Below are 13403 nucleotides of genomic sequence, written 5' to 3' on the forward strand. Positions count from 1 at the left end.
CCATTAAGCGTATTGGAGGATTGTCTCAATATAATTTACGTATTGCGGTCGTTTCAGGTACGGTTTCAGACACGTCTTATTTGGAGTGCAACAATCCAGTTGACCATTTATTCGTTCTTTCGATTTCCCGCGCTGTCCTGCTGTACTATCGAATCACTTGCTGATGGGAACCACAAGAATCTAGCTAGTATTGCGAAGCTCTGCAAGGGAACTACTTTAACCAATCATCCGATGCAACTAAAGAAGCTACTCGAATAGAGAAATGAGCAGTGGGAGTGTCCGTAGACGGCACTCGGCTTGTCTAAATTAATTTTCTCGGGATTGTCGGGCCCGCAAAAAACTAGCATCATAGCCACAAACAGTATTTACGGCGCCATGAAAATAATGTCATGCTCATGCGTGCGAGTGCCGTAGTCGTGTACGATCCAAAAAGGGGGCTCTCCTCAGGCAATCCGTGCTTGGACACTCGATGTCATAGCTTTACACGAAAATGCTGACCGCGCATTGACAATCGGCAAGATCGTAAGGAGAAAATATTATTCGGCATAGAATCAGCATCATGGTCCTAATTACCCGACATACAAAGGCGTTTACTATTTTGCTCATAGATCCCGTCAGTGATTCACTTGCGTCAGGTGTTAAGGATTAGAGACGGGCATTCAAAACGCTTGATAGTAGTGCCCTGTGCTTTGAAGCATTTCTCTGAAGCGCAGTAGTTCAATTTGGACTTTGGGGTTGTCTTCACAAAAATAGAAAACGATAGCCACACGGAACATTAACTCGCATGGCTGGCGATGAGGCGACAAGAGAGAGGGAGGAAAAAAAAAAAAAAAAAAAAAAAAAAAGAGAGACGTTATAGCGCTGGGTGTGGAGCCACGCATGAAAACGAGCCAAGATGGGCACTTCACTGAACACTCTGGGCTGTAGCCGAGGCCGTGCATACCGTAATGTGTGTATGCAGTGCAATTGATTGCCTAGAACGGCAAAAAATAGATTCTGGGTTGCCGAGCAATCCTTCTCCAAAGAATACATGGTCAATGTTATTTCATGGAAAATTTACGAATAACAAAAGAAAAGCCAAGCATTCTCCCTGGTCTTGGTCGGCGAATACTGGAGCGTCGACTTTACCAAAGAAGCATAGACATTCCATTGCTGATTTTTATGGCTGGAAGCAGCGAAGATATACAAGATCTAGGCTTTCTGAGCACCCTGATTCCCTTTCGATTAGATGCATACAGGATGCGTGTTTGTTCTTGGCGCCCAGGACCAAAAGTTAATGCAGTCGACCTTGACGGGGGAGGTGCAGCAGACTCGATCATATATAGGGTTGCATTAGGATTTTGAGCAGTGTGCCTGTTTACAGGATGGCCCGTGAGGGTCATCCATTAGACACTTGACACAGGGGAAACCGCAGAAAATAGCCATTTTGAGGAGCAATACAAATCAGGCAAATCACTCGGGCGAGGTCGGTGTGGAGGGAACGACGCTGGAAAACACGGCCATGAGCGCGCGCAATGACGATCGATTGCTTCCTCATTTGTACATTGATTATTATTAGTAGCTGTCTATTTAATTGCACTTTCGTCTGAGGATGACACGTAATAGAGTAAGGGTGCTGTAATACAGTTAAAAGTGCTCTGTGCTTAATCTGACAGACATCAACACCTGCGAGGAAGGCTCGCAAACAGGAGCCGAACTATGCTGGCCAAGAAAGGCAATTGCCAAGGAGATACCCGATGGGATTTTGAAAATCCCCTATTCTGTGCGGAATCGCAGGCCGAATGATATTAGACCCATGGGAGCAATTAGGAGGCGGCGGAGTCTGTTTGTCCGTCCTCCGGACGCGCCGCCTGTATTTTCATCCAAAACGGGTTTGCGAAGGCGTCCTTTGCCTTTCTGGATGGGGCCTGCGTGCCTGGGTTGATCGCCGAGAGTATCCATGGCCTCGTTCGTGTTATACGGGACCTCAGCATTTGCTCGAGTGCGTGCTGTCCCTCAGATTACTCATCCATGTCGCTTTGCTGCAACATCGTATCCTAATCTTATCGAACATAAACTCGTATGCTCCGCATTGAGTAAAATAGATACAGTTGACGAAAAGAAATTGACAGACATACGTGCGAAGACACTTCCGCCCACCAGTCTACTGTACCTTCGAAAATGGCGGTGCAGTCTTGATTTTAAATCAAATGGGACGCGGTAGTTGACGCCGCGGGCCACCTTGTTCTTTTGTTTATTTAAAGAATGAGTAGTGACAATAGAGACACACGTTTGCTGGCTGACGATCGATTGAATAGAGCGACCATTCATTCAATGAACCACCTAATTGTCTGCTGTACACGGAGGAACTCGAGGTGTTGCTCATTTGACGCTGCTCTTTAGCTTTACAGGCCTGACAATCCTTGACTCGACATGACAGTCGAAAACTATATAAGTCGGCGCAGACTCCGCAACGTCCTTTACTCATCTTGACTCTCTCAATCCAACCAGTTAAACAACCAATTCGACAGCGAAACCAACCAAAAGTACCACCTCTTCTTATCACCCTACCCCTTTCTTCTGAACGTTCACATTCGCTCGCAAAGCACGCATCTACGAAAACATCACCCAGAGCTAGTTCACAGAAACTCTTTCCTGCAACGACTCGCTTTTTGTAGAACATCAGCACTATAACACTCATGTAAGTACTCCAAAACACCTAATCCATTGCAGTTCTTCCTACCACACATTCGGGATCTTGGTCTTTTTTCCTTTCAGTCTATCCAGGGATCCGTTCAAATATGCTCACCTTTGCCCGAAGTAAAATAAAAGAAGAGAAAGTTGTTCTAGCCGGGGTTAGATCTCAAGTAGACACCGCACGCTAGCCACGCTGGCTCTACGTCCAACGAATATGTTTGCCCTGCATCCTGCGGGGTTTCACATTAATTCGTACATGCGGCTCCCTTTTATTATTATTTTGAGTGTGTGTATGTGTCTGAACCTCGCGTCTCCGTAGCGCACCCTTCCTTCTCGTTTGGCATCAGCTGGAAACAGCTGCCGCTACTCTTTGGACGCGATTTCCTCAGTCTGAAGCACTCTTGTAAAAAGAGCCAAGTCCGCAGATGAACGGCGCTGCATCGACTGGACCCTTCAGGATGCAAAGTCGAGGATCGACGCGGTGCTTGGTATGGTCTGCGGAGCGTGGAACGACACACTCGCTTCTCTTACTCCTTCGGAGCCTGTAGGCATAAAAAACTATGTGGTACAAATTATAACAGAATCTGCTCCTTCCCAATCTGCTTCGCTCTATTCCTTCTGACGTGCTCATGTTCATAGCACCTCCTCTCCTGCAACGTTCGTTCCTGATTTTTCTTGCCACTTCACGTATCCGCCCTTGTTCAATCCTACTTTCTGCCTCCACGCCGATATCTCTCCTTCCTCATACATCCCTATCAGCAAATCGCCACTTGTTTGGATCAAGATTACGCGTATTGCTACGATCCAGAACATGTATGAAACTCAGCTGAAGCGTGCCTCGACAATAGCTGAACGTACTCCATTTATTCCAACACGGTGCATCAGATGAAATAAAGCATCTCCGTTACAACGTTACAAGGACACTTCTTTACTCACATATCCCATCTCTTCTTAATCCTTTTCTCTTCCGAACGTCATTAGGCAATTTACAGCATTTCACACTCCTCCCTCGAGTGCCCCTTCCTCGTCCACAACTTCCTCCTGTGCATCCTCCCCCTTCTCCTCTCCGGAATCTGGAGCCGAAATGGATATTCTGGACATGCCTATGTCCATGTTCTTTTCAAGCGAGCTGCCTGCTTCCGTCTCTATTCCTTCACCTATGCCCGTTGCCTATCCTCATAATCTGCTGGGTGTCGATAGCTCGCAAGATGAACTTCTGCTGATGCATCATCACGAACGACTGCAACTCCTGCAGCTTCAACAGCTCCAACAATATCAACACCAACAGAGGCAGCAGGAACAACTCCTGCGCGACATGGCGCAAATCGACCTCAGCAGCCTCTCCAGCTCACTCTCCGACTCAACTTCCGCCTACAAGCAGGAGATCCAACAAGGTCAGAACGCGCAAGCGATCGATCTTATGGGCACTTCTCTTGGCTCGTCGTCTGTTTCTTTGATCCCGCAGAACTGCAGTGCTTCTTCTCAAAATCAACTACAGCAGCACCCGCAGCCGCAGCCGCAGCCCATGGCATCATCTTCGTGCCCTGACCGCTCTCCGTCCAAAATTTCTGCCTCAAACAACACTGAACACCCCTTTGGTCCTGACGATTCCTTCGCCATGAACCACATCACCTCTTCAATGCCAGATAATATCCAGTCAATGATGTACTTCAACTCGGACGATCGCACTCCCCTGTTGGCTACGAAAAGGGACGCAAGCACCAACACAGGCTCACCTCTTCTTATCCCAGACACGATCAAGCGCGAAATCCCATCTCCAATAGCTCCAACGGTCACCCCGACGGAGCTACCGCACACGTGCAATTGCTCTGACATGTTCCCAAGCGACGACCAAAACCAAGCAGCCATTGCAAGTACTGCTTCCCCATACCAAGCTCTTTGCGATTACGAAGATCCTACAGAATCGCCAACTAGCCCTGGCCGCCACGATAGTCAAAAATGCCAGTCGAGGCATTCATATGGCCGGCTCAATGACATGCAGGATTCGTGGTCGGCATACCATAATCCTTCACATCCATCGAGGGCTCGACCAAGGTCTTTGATTATCCCATCATCTTTTGCAACTTCGTCGCTGCTCTCGTCCCCATTATCGACTCAACCTTACGCTTCGCCATTTCACAAGGATTCTATATCTATACCCGCCTCACCACTGGCAACAGACTTTCAACTGCATAACGACCGTAGTCGACCGTCTCCTGGGACATTATTCGCCTACCGCTCTGCCAACTCTGCTTTACCATCCCATTCGCCCTATGCCTATGCTGCTGATCATCTTCGTTATGATCTTTCGCAGTTCCGGCAACCAGGTCCGTCTCATGAGAGTCAAAATCAACATCAGCAGCAGCAGCAGCAAAGGTCGCAGATTCAACACTATCCACAGCAACTTCACTTTCAGCACCTACTTGATCCATCCGAAGTCCCTGAGATAACAGATACCCATGTCTGTCCGGTGTGCCAGCGAAGATTCACACGGCCATTCAATCTGCGCTCGCACATCTTGACCCATACAACAGCAAGACCCTTCCCCTGCGACGAGTGCCATTGGAAATTCACAAGGCATCATGATCTAATGCGACACAAGAGAGCTAAACACCCGGGTTCCGTGCCTCCATTGCCGCCCAAGGCCCCCAAAGCCAAGGCAGACTCGTAATGAGCACATAGAAAGAGATAAACAGAGTGGAGCGGCTTTCATTCTCGTTGAGCGAGAGACTTTGCGACTTATTCTACTATCATACATATAACTTACATATTTACTGGCCTATTTCCATAAAGATAATCATCTCCAAAGCGCGTAAACTATTTTCTTTTCTATCATGAGCCGCGCTAATCAAGATAAACTGTTCATTCCTGAAGCGCACTTTTATATGGCCTCCTTTCAGTAAACAGCGCCTTTTATGGCCTTCGCAGCCTGCCCTAGGAACAAAAAAATAAATAAATAAATAGCTATCTTTGCAAGACGCCGTCGGTCTCAAGGATGGGCACGATAATAAATAGATCGAAAATCTACAGCACAGTATATCAAACGTCTTGTTATAGCCGTTCCACAAGTACCTCAAGCAAGTGCTTGAAAGCTTTTTATCGTCAAGAAAGAGAACTGGCGTTCTAATATATAAAAATGCGCGAAGCAGCAGCGCGTTTTTTATGCAAAGGTGCTGACAACCCTGTAAGCTGAGACATCTCAATATACAATAATTGGTTAAAGAATCATTGAGTTCCATGGCAGGAGGGACAAAGCGATGGTAAAGATGATTTGTGAATCGGAATGAATCCTCAGTAAGAATTGCTTCTTGGTTCCCCCTTGCAAACAATAGCTTTTCCTTCTGAAAGGGGCCTTGGGATTAGTGCAGGGTGTGCATGGGAGCATGCGAGGCTGCCTGGTAAAACTACATTAAAAAAAAAAAAAAAAAAGAACCCTTTCCTCCCTTTCTTTCTTGTCCCACCATCCACGTCTTCCCCTCTTGCCTCGCCCCATCAAAGTCCACGCATCCACGCGTCCGTACCACGCCTGGCCCTCGCTCTAGCGAACCTGAAATACGCTGCAACACAAGCACAGCCGCGTTCTTTGTCGCCATTTCGCTCGTTTTCTATTGGACACTGCTCCTACCTCCTAAGATCGTTTCAATACCCTCACCTAGGGCTTTCAAGTAGCGTCTTCAGATTGCATGGCATGCACGCGAAAGAACGCAAAAAAATAAAATAAATAAATTCATCAAGTGCAGGCATTGGATGGGATCGAGGGAGGGAGAAGGTCGTTTATCAATTCCTTCTTTGTAGTATACCTCCACCTCCTTTCTAATCATCCACAGCTATTAAGATCGCGAGAATTCATCGCTCTCGCGCAACAACAACAAAAAAGTTTCTTTGATCGAGTTTTTCTTGATCGATAGACTTTTGATCAGTGGCATGTTGAAGCATGATACGTCTTTTCTAATCACAATGATCACCCTATGATAGATTACAGAAACGGATCATTGGTGAAAGTCCCAGCTGGAGGAGCCTATTATACACATCAATCAAAGTGATCGATAAGCGTTGGATGCTTTCTTCTTGTTGCCATTCCTCTCGCCACCACCAATACCAACTCCATGCCATCTAGACAGAGTTTGCCTTCACCTTCCTCCCGAGCGTCAGCAGGTATGATTCACATCTTGGACATTGCGCTCGCACCCATGTTATCAGTCATGACTTTAGTGAGGAGCACGTCGCTAAATGAGTTCTGTTACATCTCCTAGGGTGCGCATCACCGACTTCTTCAGTACTCGGGGCATGAAGCCTGTTCCATTCGACACGTAGGGTATCGCAAACGACATAGTGGATGCACTATATCGACTTATATAGTACGTACGAGCAGAGAAGAGTACCTTTACGTGGTGCAGATGGGAGGGAGCAGGACTTTTCAGCGCCACCACGGCATCGGTCCAGGCAGGAGGCACTCCTACTCGAAAAAAAAGATCGAAATCTAGTATGACCCAGGAGAACCGCCCAAGAAAGATGGCCAGAGAACTTTAGCATTTTGTTAGTTTCGACGGGAACCACTTTATAAGGTGTCCGTCTGCCCTGGAGATAAAGATCCCTCTCTAGTATTGCTGACTTCATTGTAAGCGATAGAATATCGCAGTGAAAATCGATCTGATAGGGTGCTTTTGGCCAAGGATATAAGCACTTCCCGCGGATGGAATACACATGGCTACATACCTTGAAAGCCATTTCAACGGTATAGGCGCGGAGTGAAAAGAAAAGTGGAGCCTAACAAAACACTCAACAGCCGCTCGCACGAAATTCATGTAAATGTCAGTCAGTCAAAATCTTTTTGTCTGCTGAGTTGGTTGCAGCCCACTTTAAAACGATCCAAGGATCGCTGTTCAAAAGTTCGCGATGAGCAGCATCTACTCATCCGAGGAGCTGATCGCTTCAAGCAACGAGTTTTAAGCTGTTTTGGGACTAAGACTTGGGGCCCAAGGTTTCCAAATGCCCAGGGAGGCACGTGGCCGAATGCTTCGGATTGCCGCGTTGCTGAACGCGCTTAGCCCAGTTTGCATCAACCTCGCTGCTGTCTTTTCTCTGCACACTCACTCATTTACATCGCATCCCTCTTGCAATGGAGCCCTCACATGTTTTTGCAGCACAGCTCCTGGGAACATTGCCGGAGTCAGAGATCGCAGAGATTCAGCGACGCCAGAATGAAATGTAACATGCTCGCGTCCACCCAGTTTAATTTTCCATACCATATCCCCCACCCTCCCTTTTGCCCTTCCAGGTCCATGGTTCAAGAATCGCAGACCGACCGTTCGAAATTGTCCATTGCTAATTAAAATGTATTGCTCTATCTCTTTGTAGGAGTCTATCTCTTCAAAAGGCTAATTCATCACTCTCGGCCTTGAACGAGTTTTCGACGGTCAAGTGGGCGGACCTGCATCCCAAGTTCGAAGCGCACACGAAACTGATCAAGGAGCTGCAGACGGATTTGGATCATGTCTTCCGCAAGATACGGACGATTAAAACTAAGCTCAACCTGCCCAACAATGATGAGGAAGAAGGGGAGGAGGAAGAACAAGGAAGTGCACCCGAAGGAGCAAGCGACCTGCAGGCAGCAGTCTGAAAAAATAAAAAGTAAAATAAAATAGGAAATTGGTGGCAAAAGGCGTTCTGTTTTCTGTTCACTTCAACTCTGCACCATACCATACCGGCGTCAAAAGCATTGAACAATCAGTAGCAGTGGAATCAAGCTGGGACATGCAATGAATGAACTTGGTGGGCGCGTAGGTAATGGAAATGAACCGACATTCAACTTTGTCAGTCATGTTCATCATAGTGGAAGCATCGGAAAGAGACTGAAAGTGCTCACCTTTTTTGCTTTCTGTCTATGAATCTTTTTGTAGTTCTGGCGGATGTCATGAGCGAGTTCCGTAAGCGTTGATGGCCTATGAGTGTATAGATTAAATACATCAATTCTCTCTGCCGATCCTCGATATTCTTTTTTATTAACGTCGTCCGCTGTCCATTGCCCGACAAAAAGTTGAGGTCGCCATCCATTTGATACTCTTTGTACGCGGCATTTATCCACCAGGTAAACCAACGCCGTATCGTGTTTGCCTTGCTCTCTCTATTCATCGCTGACTCGTTTTCAATATGTTGGCCATAGAGCTCTTTGAGTCGACGCAGAAATATGGATGTCCTCTCAAGACCGCGAGACATCCCGGCCTTGTCTCATACATTCAGCAGATCGTCCGATCCATTCGTATGGAATTGCACAAGGTCGGTACTGAGAAATATCCTGCATTGACACCTTCAGCTCGAGCAGTTGCGAACACAGTTAATAATACGCGTTTTTGTGCTGTAATGTAATATAGGATACGGTTCATCGGATATGCATCGTGACATTAGACCCGACCGGCAAAGCGATCGACCGTTTCGTCTTTGAAATGAGCATGCTAAGAGCCTTTGATGACAGCATCCTGGACCAAATAACTGACCATGGCAGCAAAAGTACATATTATCAATCACAGAACGATACTAGTTCAGATGGCGACCTCAAAGGAAAGGGCAGAGTCATTGAAGGCCCAGGAGACCTAAATCGCCCTATGAGCGACAAAGAGAGAACTGACTCGCATAAAGAGTACTACGGGAATGGCGTGGATACTGGAAATGATGCGGATGACGAGCCCCTGTATCCAAATCCTTCGCGCGGGAAAGCGAACATGCAAAAGGAGCAGCATAATCATTATCATAATTCGGAGTCAGCGAGGGAGGCGCCAAGATTTGGCGGTTCGATAGCTCTAACTACAGATGTACAGTGGATGTTGAGGGCCATGTTGCTGAAGATCAGCGTCTGCGACTCGTACTTGAAGCCACTCGCAGATGGTAAGCACTATCGAGGTGACTTGTTATCCGATTGTATTACGAGGAGAGTAAAGGCTCACCAAAGACCTCTGCTGCCTGCGACTTTTTCTGTTCTCTTTGGAAGTAGACTGCTCATTTACAGTCGTGATTGAGATGAAAGCGGCAGGGTCTGGTCCAGATGCAAAGGTATTGTTGCATGTTTCCTCTGATACCAGAGTGGCGGATACATAATTTGCCCCGCATCCTGATTGCCCTACTAATCGTGAGCCGGATACTCAATCTCTAATTTGTGTACCATCGCAATAGCCTAATTTTCCATGGGCACCGATCAGTGCTGCCGCGACTACAGAGAGATCAAAGCTTTCAGCGTCTGCGGCTCAACCTTCTCCAGACCGAAAGATTATACCCGTCAAGACTATAGACATCGCTGATATACAGGTACTTCGAATCTTGCCAGTATTGGAGAAAAAAAAAATGTGAACTGTTAGTCGCTCTGACGATAGTATTAACTTGCTGTGATTTATTCACCAATGTAGGTGGAGCTCTATATCGAAGAGTTTAGCAGCCCTCAGAATTAGATCGTCTCTTTGAAACGGATATAAACACAGTCAAGCCTCGTTTCTGCCAACGCGGTCTAATAGAATACAGATCAGTGTGAGGCACCGGGTATGCGTATATTGTATTGTGTTCCTGATAGACTGCAGCGAGAAATCGTTCTTTTGATTGCAATGCTGTTTAATGCGGATCGTGGTAACCCTCTGCATGTTCCTATTCTACAAAAAGTGGGTGGGGCAATTCCTTTGCCGGCTCCTTGACAGGCTCTGGAACGGAACTCTCCGTTCCTGCCGCAATTCCACTGGCGGGTAAGATCGTTGCCAGATCGGGCGATGGCGATCGGGGTGTCCGTGTCCCTGTAGACGGAGAGGTTGTGTTGCCTGTTTGATGTGTACTGGAGATCCCCTTCGAGGATGAAGATGGGGAGGAGACTGTTGAAGGCGACGTTCCGTTTGGCAAAGACTTGATACTGGCACCCCCAGCGCCCAATGGATCCCTCTCTTTTCCAAGGTACGGGTAATTTTGGTTCAATTCGTGCTCTAGCGTCAGATCTGCCAGACTGTGCTTCGGACTCGACGACGCGCTATGAGTTTGAAGACCGACCGTTGGCATGCCCGAGATCGATTTCAGTTCCCTGTCCACCGGGGGTCGGCGTCGATTACTATTGCTGCGACCAAGGGTAGCTGACCGAGGTTGAGGACCTGCAGAGCTCGATCGCAAGTCTCTGAATACGGAGCCCTCTTCGAATGAGGTGGTCGATGAAGAACCGGTGCCTGTTGACGAATACCAGGTCGTAAGTCGACTGAAGGAATCAACGAACGCTCCCGACAGAGCTGCAGGCAACTTGGAGGTAAGAATGTCCGCACCCTTTTGCCAAGAGTCGTCAGTCTCTGGGGTCAATCTGGGGCTGTTCGATACGCCTCCAAACCCATTGTTCGCTTTAGACCCCGAACGTGGTCGAGGCACGGTTGGACTGGAGCCGATACCCAACGGGTCATAATTGCTGCGCTGATCTGTCGAATATTCTACGTCTGTAGATGATATTGATTCGGCATAGTTTGGTCCAAATCCCAGCATCTCTGGAGTCATACGCTCGTTCAAGGGGTTGCTGATGTTCATGTTGTCATCGAGCGTATTGAGTTCGTCATCCGTCCTCCCAAAGAGCTTCGCCCAGTACCTGATTGACTTTGCATCCGGGAACAAAACACCACCGTCGCCGCCGCGCGCCTTGTCAGCGCTCGGTTCGTAATCCTTGCTCAAATAGGTCTCCTTGTCCGAGTTGATAAAGTCCCATATGGAAGCGAACCTTGTGTTGGCCATATACTGTCGTCGCTCCCTTTCGCAGTTGAATAAAAAATTGCCGAATTGACAAGAATACACGTGGTAGTGCAGCTGAGTCAAAAAGTACTCGTTGAACTCGAACCGAGTAGGATTCTGATGCATGATCTGAAAAACACAGTCCAGAAATTGTTGAAAGACAGGGCTGGTTTCCCGAATGTGTTTGTTGTTATAGAACTTGTTCTGGACGTTGGCAAAGGTGTTGGCAGCAGCATTGGTGGCAGATAGAGCGACAAAGTTCTTGTCATTGGAGAGATGGCCACAACGGTCCAGAAACTTGAATCCGAACGAACACCACTCCTTTTCGATCAGGACCTGGAAGCCTCGTAGCGTCCGGTAGAAAGGGTCAAGGCAAATCTGCGCGACTGACGTCAACTGGGCAGTGCGATCCCAGCCATCGGAGCAGTGTACCAACACGTGTGAGTTGCAGACGTGAATATTCTTAACAATCATAAGTGCGCCCTCCATGATCGCAGCAATATGCTTCAGCCAGCCAGACTTCTGTAGCGCGACTTTAGAAACGGATCCTTTAGTGTCAATCTCCTGTAGTGCTGTGGGTGGATAAAGGAGAGTCGATGAGTTAGCGGTGAGGTCCACAGGTACATATGATAAGAGTAAGAAGAACGGGCGTCTGCAAACCCATGCAGGGGTTTTACCTTCGACCAATTTGTTTAAACTGTCGCGCATGACGTGAATGTTGTCAATCCCAGAGTACACCTTCTTGCAGTTCCTATAGTTCTCCATATTTTCCGTCCCTGCGCCGACGGCAGTGTTCGCGACGGCGTTCGCAGTGGGCCGAGCGTCAATGATGAGATTTGTCGCAGTACTTCCGTATATTGGATTTCCGGTAGAAGATTGAGGCACATTGCTCATAAAAATGGCCTCGATGAGCTTTTCGTCCTGGATAGAGCGATTTTGCTTAAGACCAACCATCGGTTGGCTCGATCTAGTGATGGACGCCTTCTTGGAGGCAAAAGTCGATACTTAGCCACACGATTATAGAAGCAGATCCGTTGCCTGCAGGAGGACGTCTCAAAACACGACGTTTTGGCTCACCATATTGTTCCAGTGGAGATAACTCAATGCTGGGATTCTGGCCTTGCTCCGGTGCTTGGCGGCATAAGTCAAGACAGCGTCGCTGATCTTTTGAGGTACTACGAGATACTGCGGATACGTTGGCGAAAACTGCAAGGGTGCGAATGTATAGGAAAAAATATGAATTAATTGCAGCCAACAAACGGTTTTGCCAAAAGAAGTGCAGACACGAGAGTAACTTACAGCGAAGGATTCATTCAGATCTGAAATACGCCAGTAGATATTCTTGGATCCGACGCCCATACGTCTGTATTCAACTTGCGGACTATAAATCTCCCAGCCGTCCGTTGTCGTGAATGGGGGTTTGGGCTCGTAGAAAAATGCGTATAGTTGCTCGACCGAGCCTATGGCCGAAGAGCGATTGCGATTGATGATGGTCAGCCCACGTAGAAATGGTGAACCACAGCCAGGAACGAGCCACTGATCAACGTTGTTCCTCAATGCCACTGCAGGCTAGCTTCCTGGCGATAATCGAGGCAGGCTAGAGCTTAATGATGCATTAGAGGGAATGGTCACTTACTGACGCAGGTCAACTTTTGTATGCTCTCATACACATCCGTGACATCTTTTTCCGACTGGAAGAGAAGGGTGACAAAGACAAAGTTGTAGCACCGGACATGGAGTGGCCAGGCATTGAAGACCGTCGGCAGGCCCTTCTCGACCGAGTGGATAGTATGATATGAAATCTAGTGCATGCAGTTTAGGTTCTCGGCGTTAATTGATAGGCAACCCCCAAAAGCGTAGGATAGATAGAGGGCCTGCGATATGCACGCATGGCTGTAAAATACGCGACTTCTTCTCCAGCATGTTGACACTGTGTCAAGGTCGCTGTGCTTACCCAGATCTCCAGGTCTGGTGCGCCATCAAAGATCAAGTGA

At 47.7% G+C, this 13403-nt stretch overlaps 4 protein-coding genes across 4 annotated transcripts; 3 read left to right on the plus strand and 1 right to left on the minus strand.

Annotated features, from left to right (window-relative positions):
- Positions 1-5131: 5131 nt before the first annotated feature.
- On the plus strand, positions 5132-5281 carry BC939DRAFT_381551 (uncharacterized protein; the record flags this gene model as incomplete). Its single annotated transcript, XM_051551761.1, has 1 exon — positions 5132-5281. A coding segment is annotated over one exon (150 nt), but the record flags the coding sequence as incomplete, so codon positions are not given.
- Positions 5282-7471: 2190 nt separating this feature from the next.
- Positions 7472-8342, plus strand: BC939DRAFT_442599 (uncharacterized protein). Its single transcript, XM_051554412.1, has 2 exons — positions 7472-7884; positions 8035-8342. Exons 1-2 carry the CDS (start codon positions 7796-7798, stop codon positions 8294-8296), a joined length of 351 nt encoding a protein of 116 aa, XP_051415385.1. The 5' UTR covers positions 7472-7795; the 3' UTR covers positions 8297-8342.
- A 1-nt stretch (position 8343) lies between these two features.
- BC939DRAFT_526471 (DNA-binding protein) lies at positions 8344-10115 on the plus strand (the record flags this gene model as incomplete). Its single annotated transcript, XM_051561365.1, has 8 exons — positions 8344-8460; positions 8577-8603; positions 8714-8764; positions 8840-8952; positions 9048-9558; positions 9665-9723; positions 9844-9975; positions 10074-10115. Exons 1-8 carry the CDS (start codon positions 8436-8438, stop codon positions 10113-10115), a joined length of 960 nt encoding a protein of 319 aa, XP_051415386.1. The 5' UTR covers positions 8344-8435.
- On the minus strand, positions 9955-13332 carry BC939DRAFT_526472 (protein-tyrosine phosphatase-like protein; the record flags this gene model as incomplete). The annotated part of the gene is made up of 7 exons (XM_051561366.1): positions 9955-9975; positions 10074-11981; positions 12087-12393; positions 12487-12615; positions 12709-12869; positions 13046-13211; positions 13297-13332. 6 exons carry the CDS (start codon positions 13330-13332, stop codon positions 10306-10308), a joined length of 2475 nt encoding a protein of 824 aa, XP_051415387.1. The 3' UTR covers positions 9955-9975; positions 10074-10305.
- Between the last annotated feature and the right edge of the window lie 71 nt (positions 13333-13403).

Source organism: Gamsiella multidivaricata, assembly GCF_025024155.1.
Source record: "Gamsiella multidivaricata strain RSA 2152 chromosome Unknown BC939scaffold_12, whole genome shotgun sequence".
Taxonomy (NCBI): Eukaryota; Fungi; Mortierellomycota; class Mortierellomycetes; order Mortierellales; family Mortierellaceae; genus Gamsiella; species Gamsiella multidivaricata.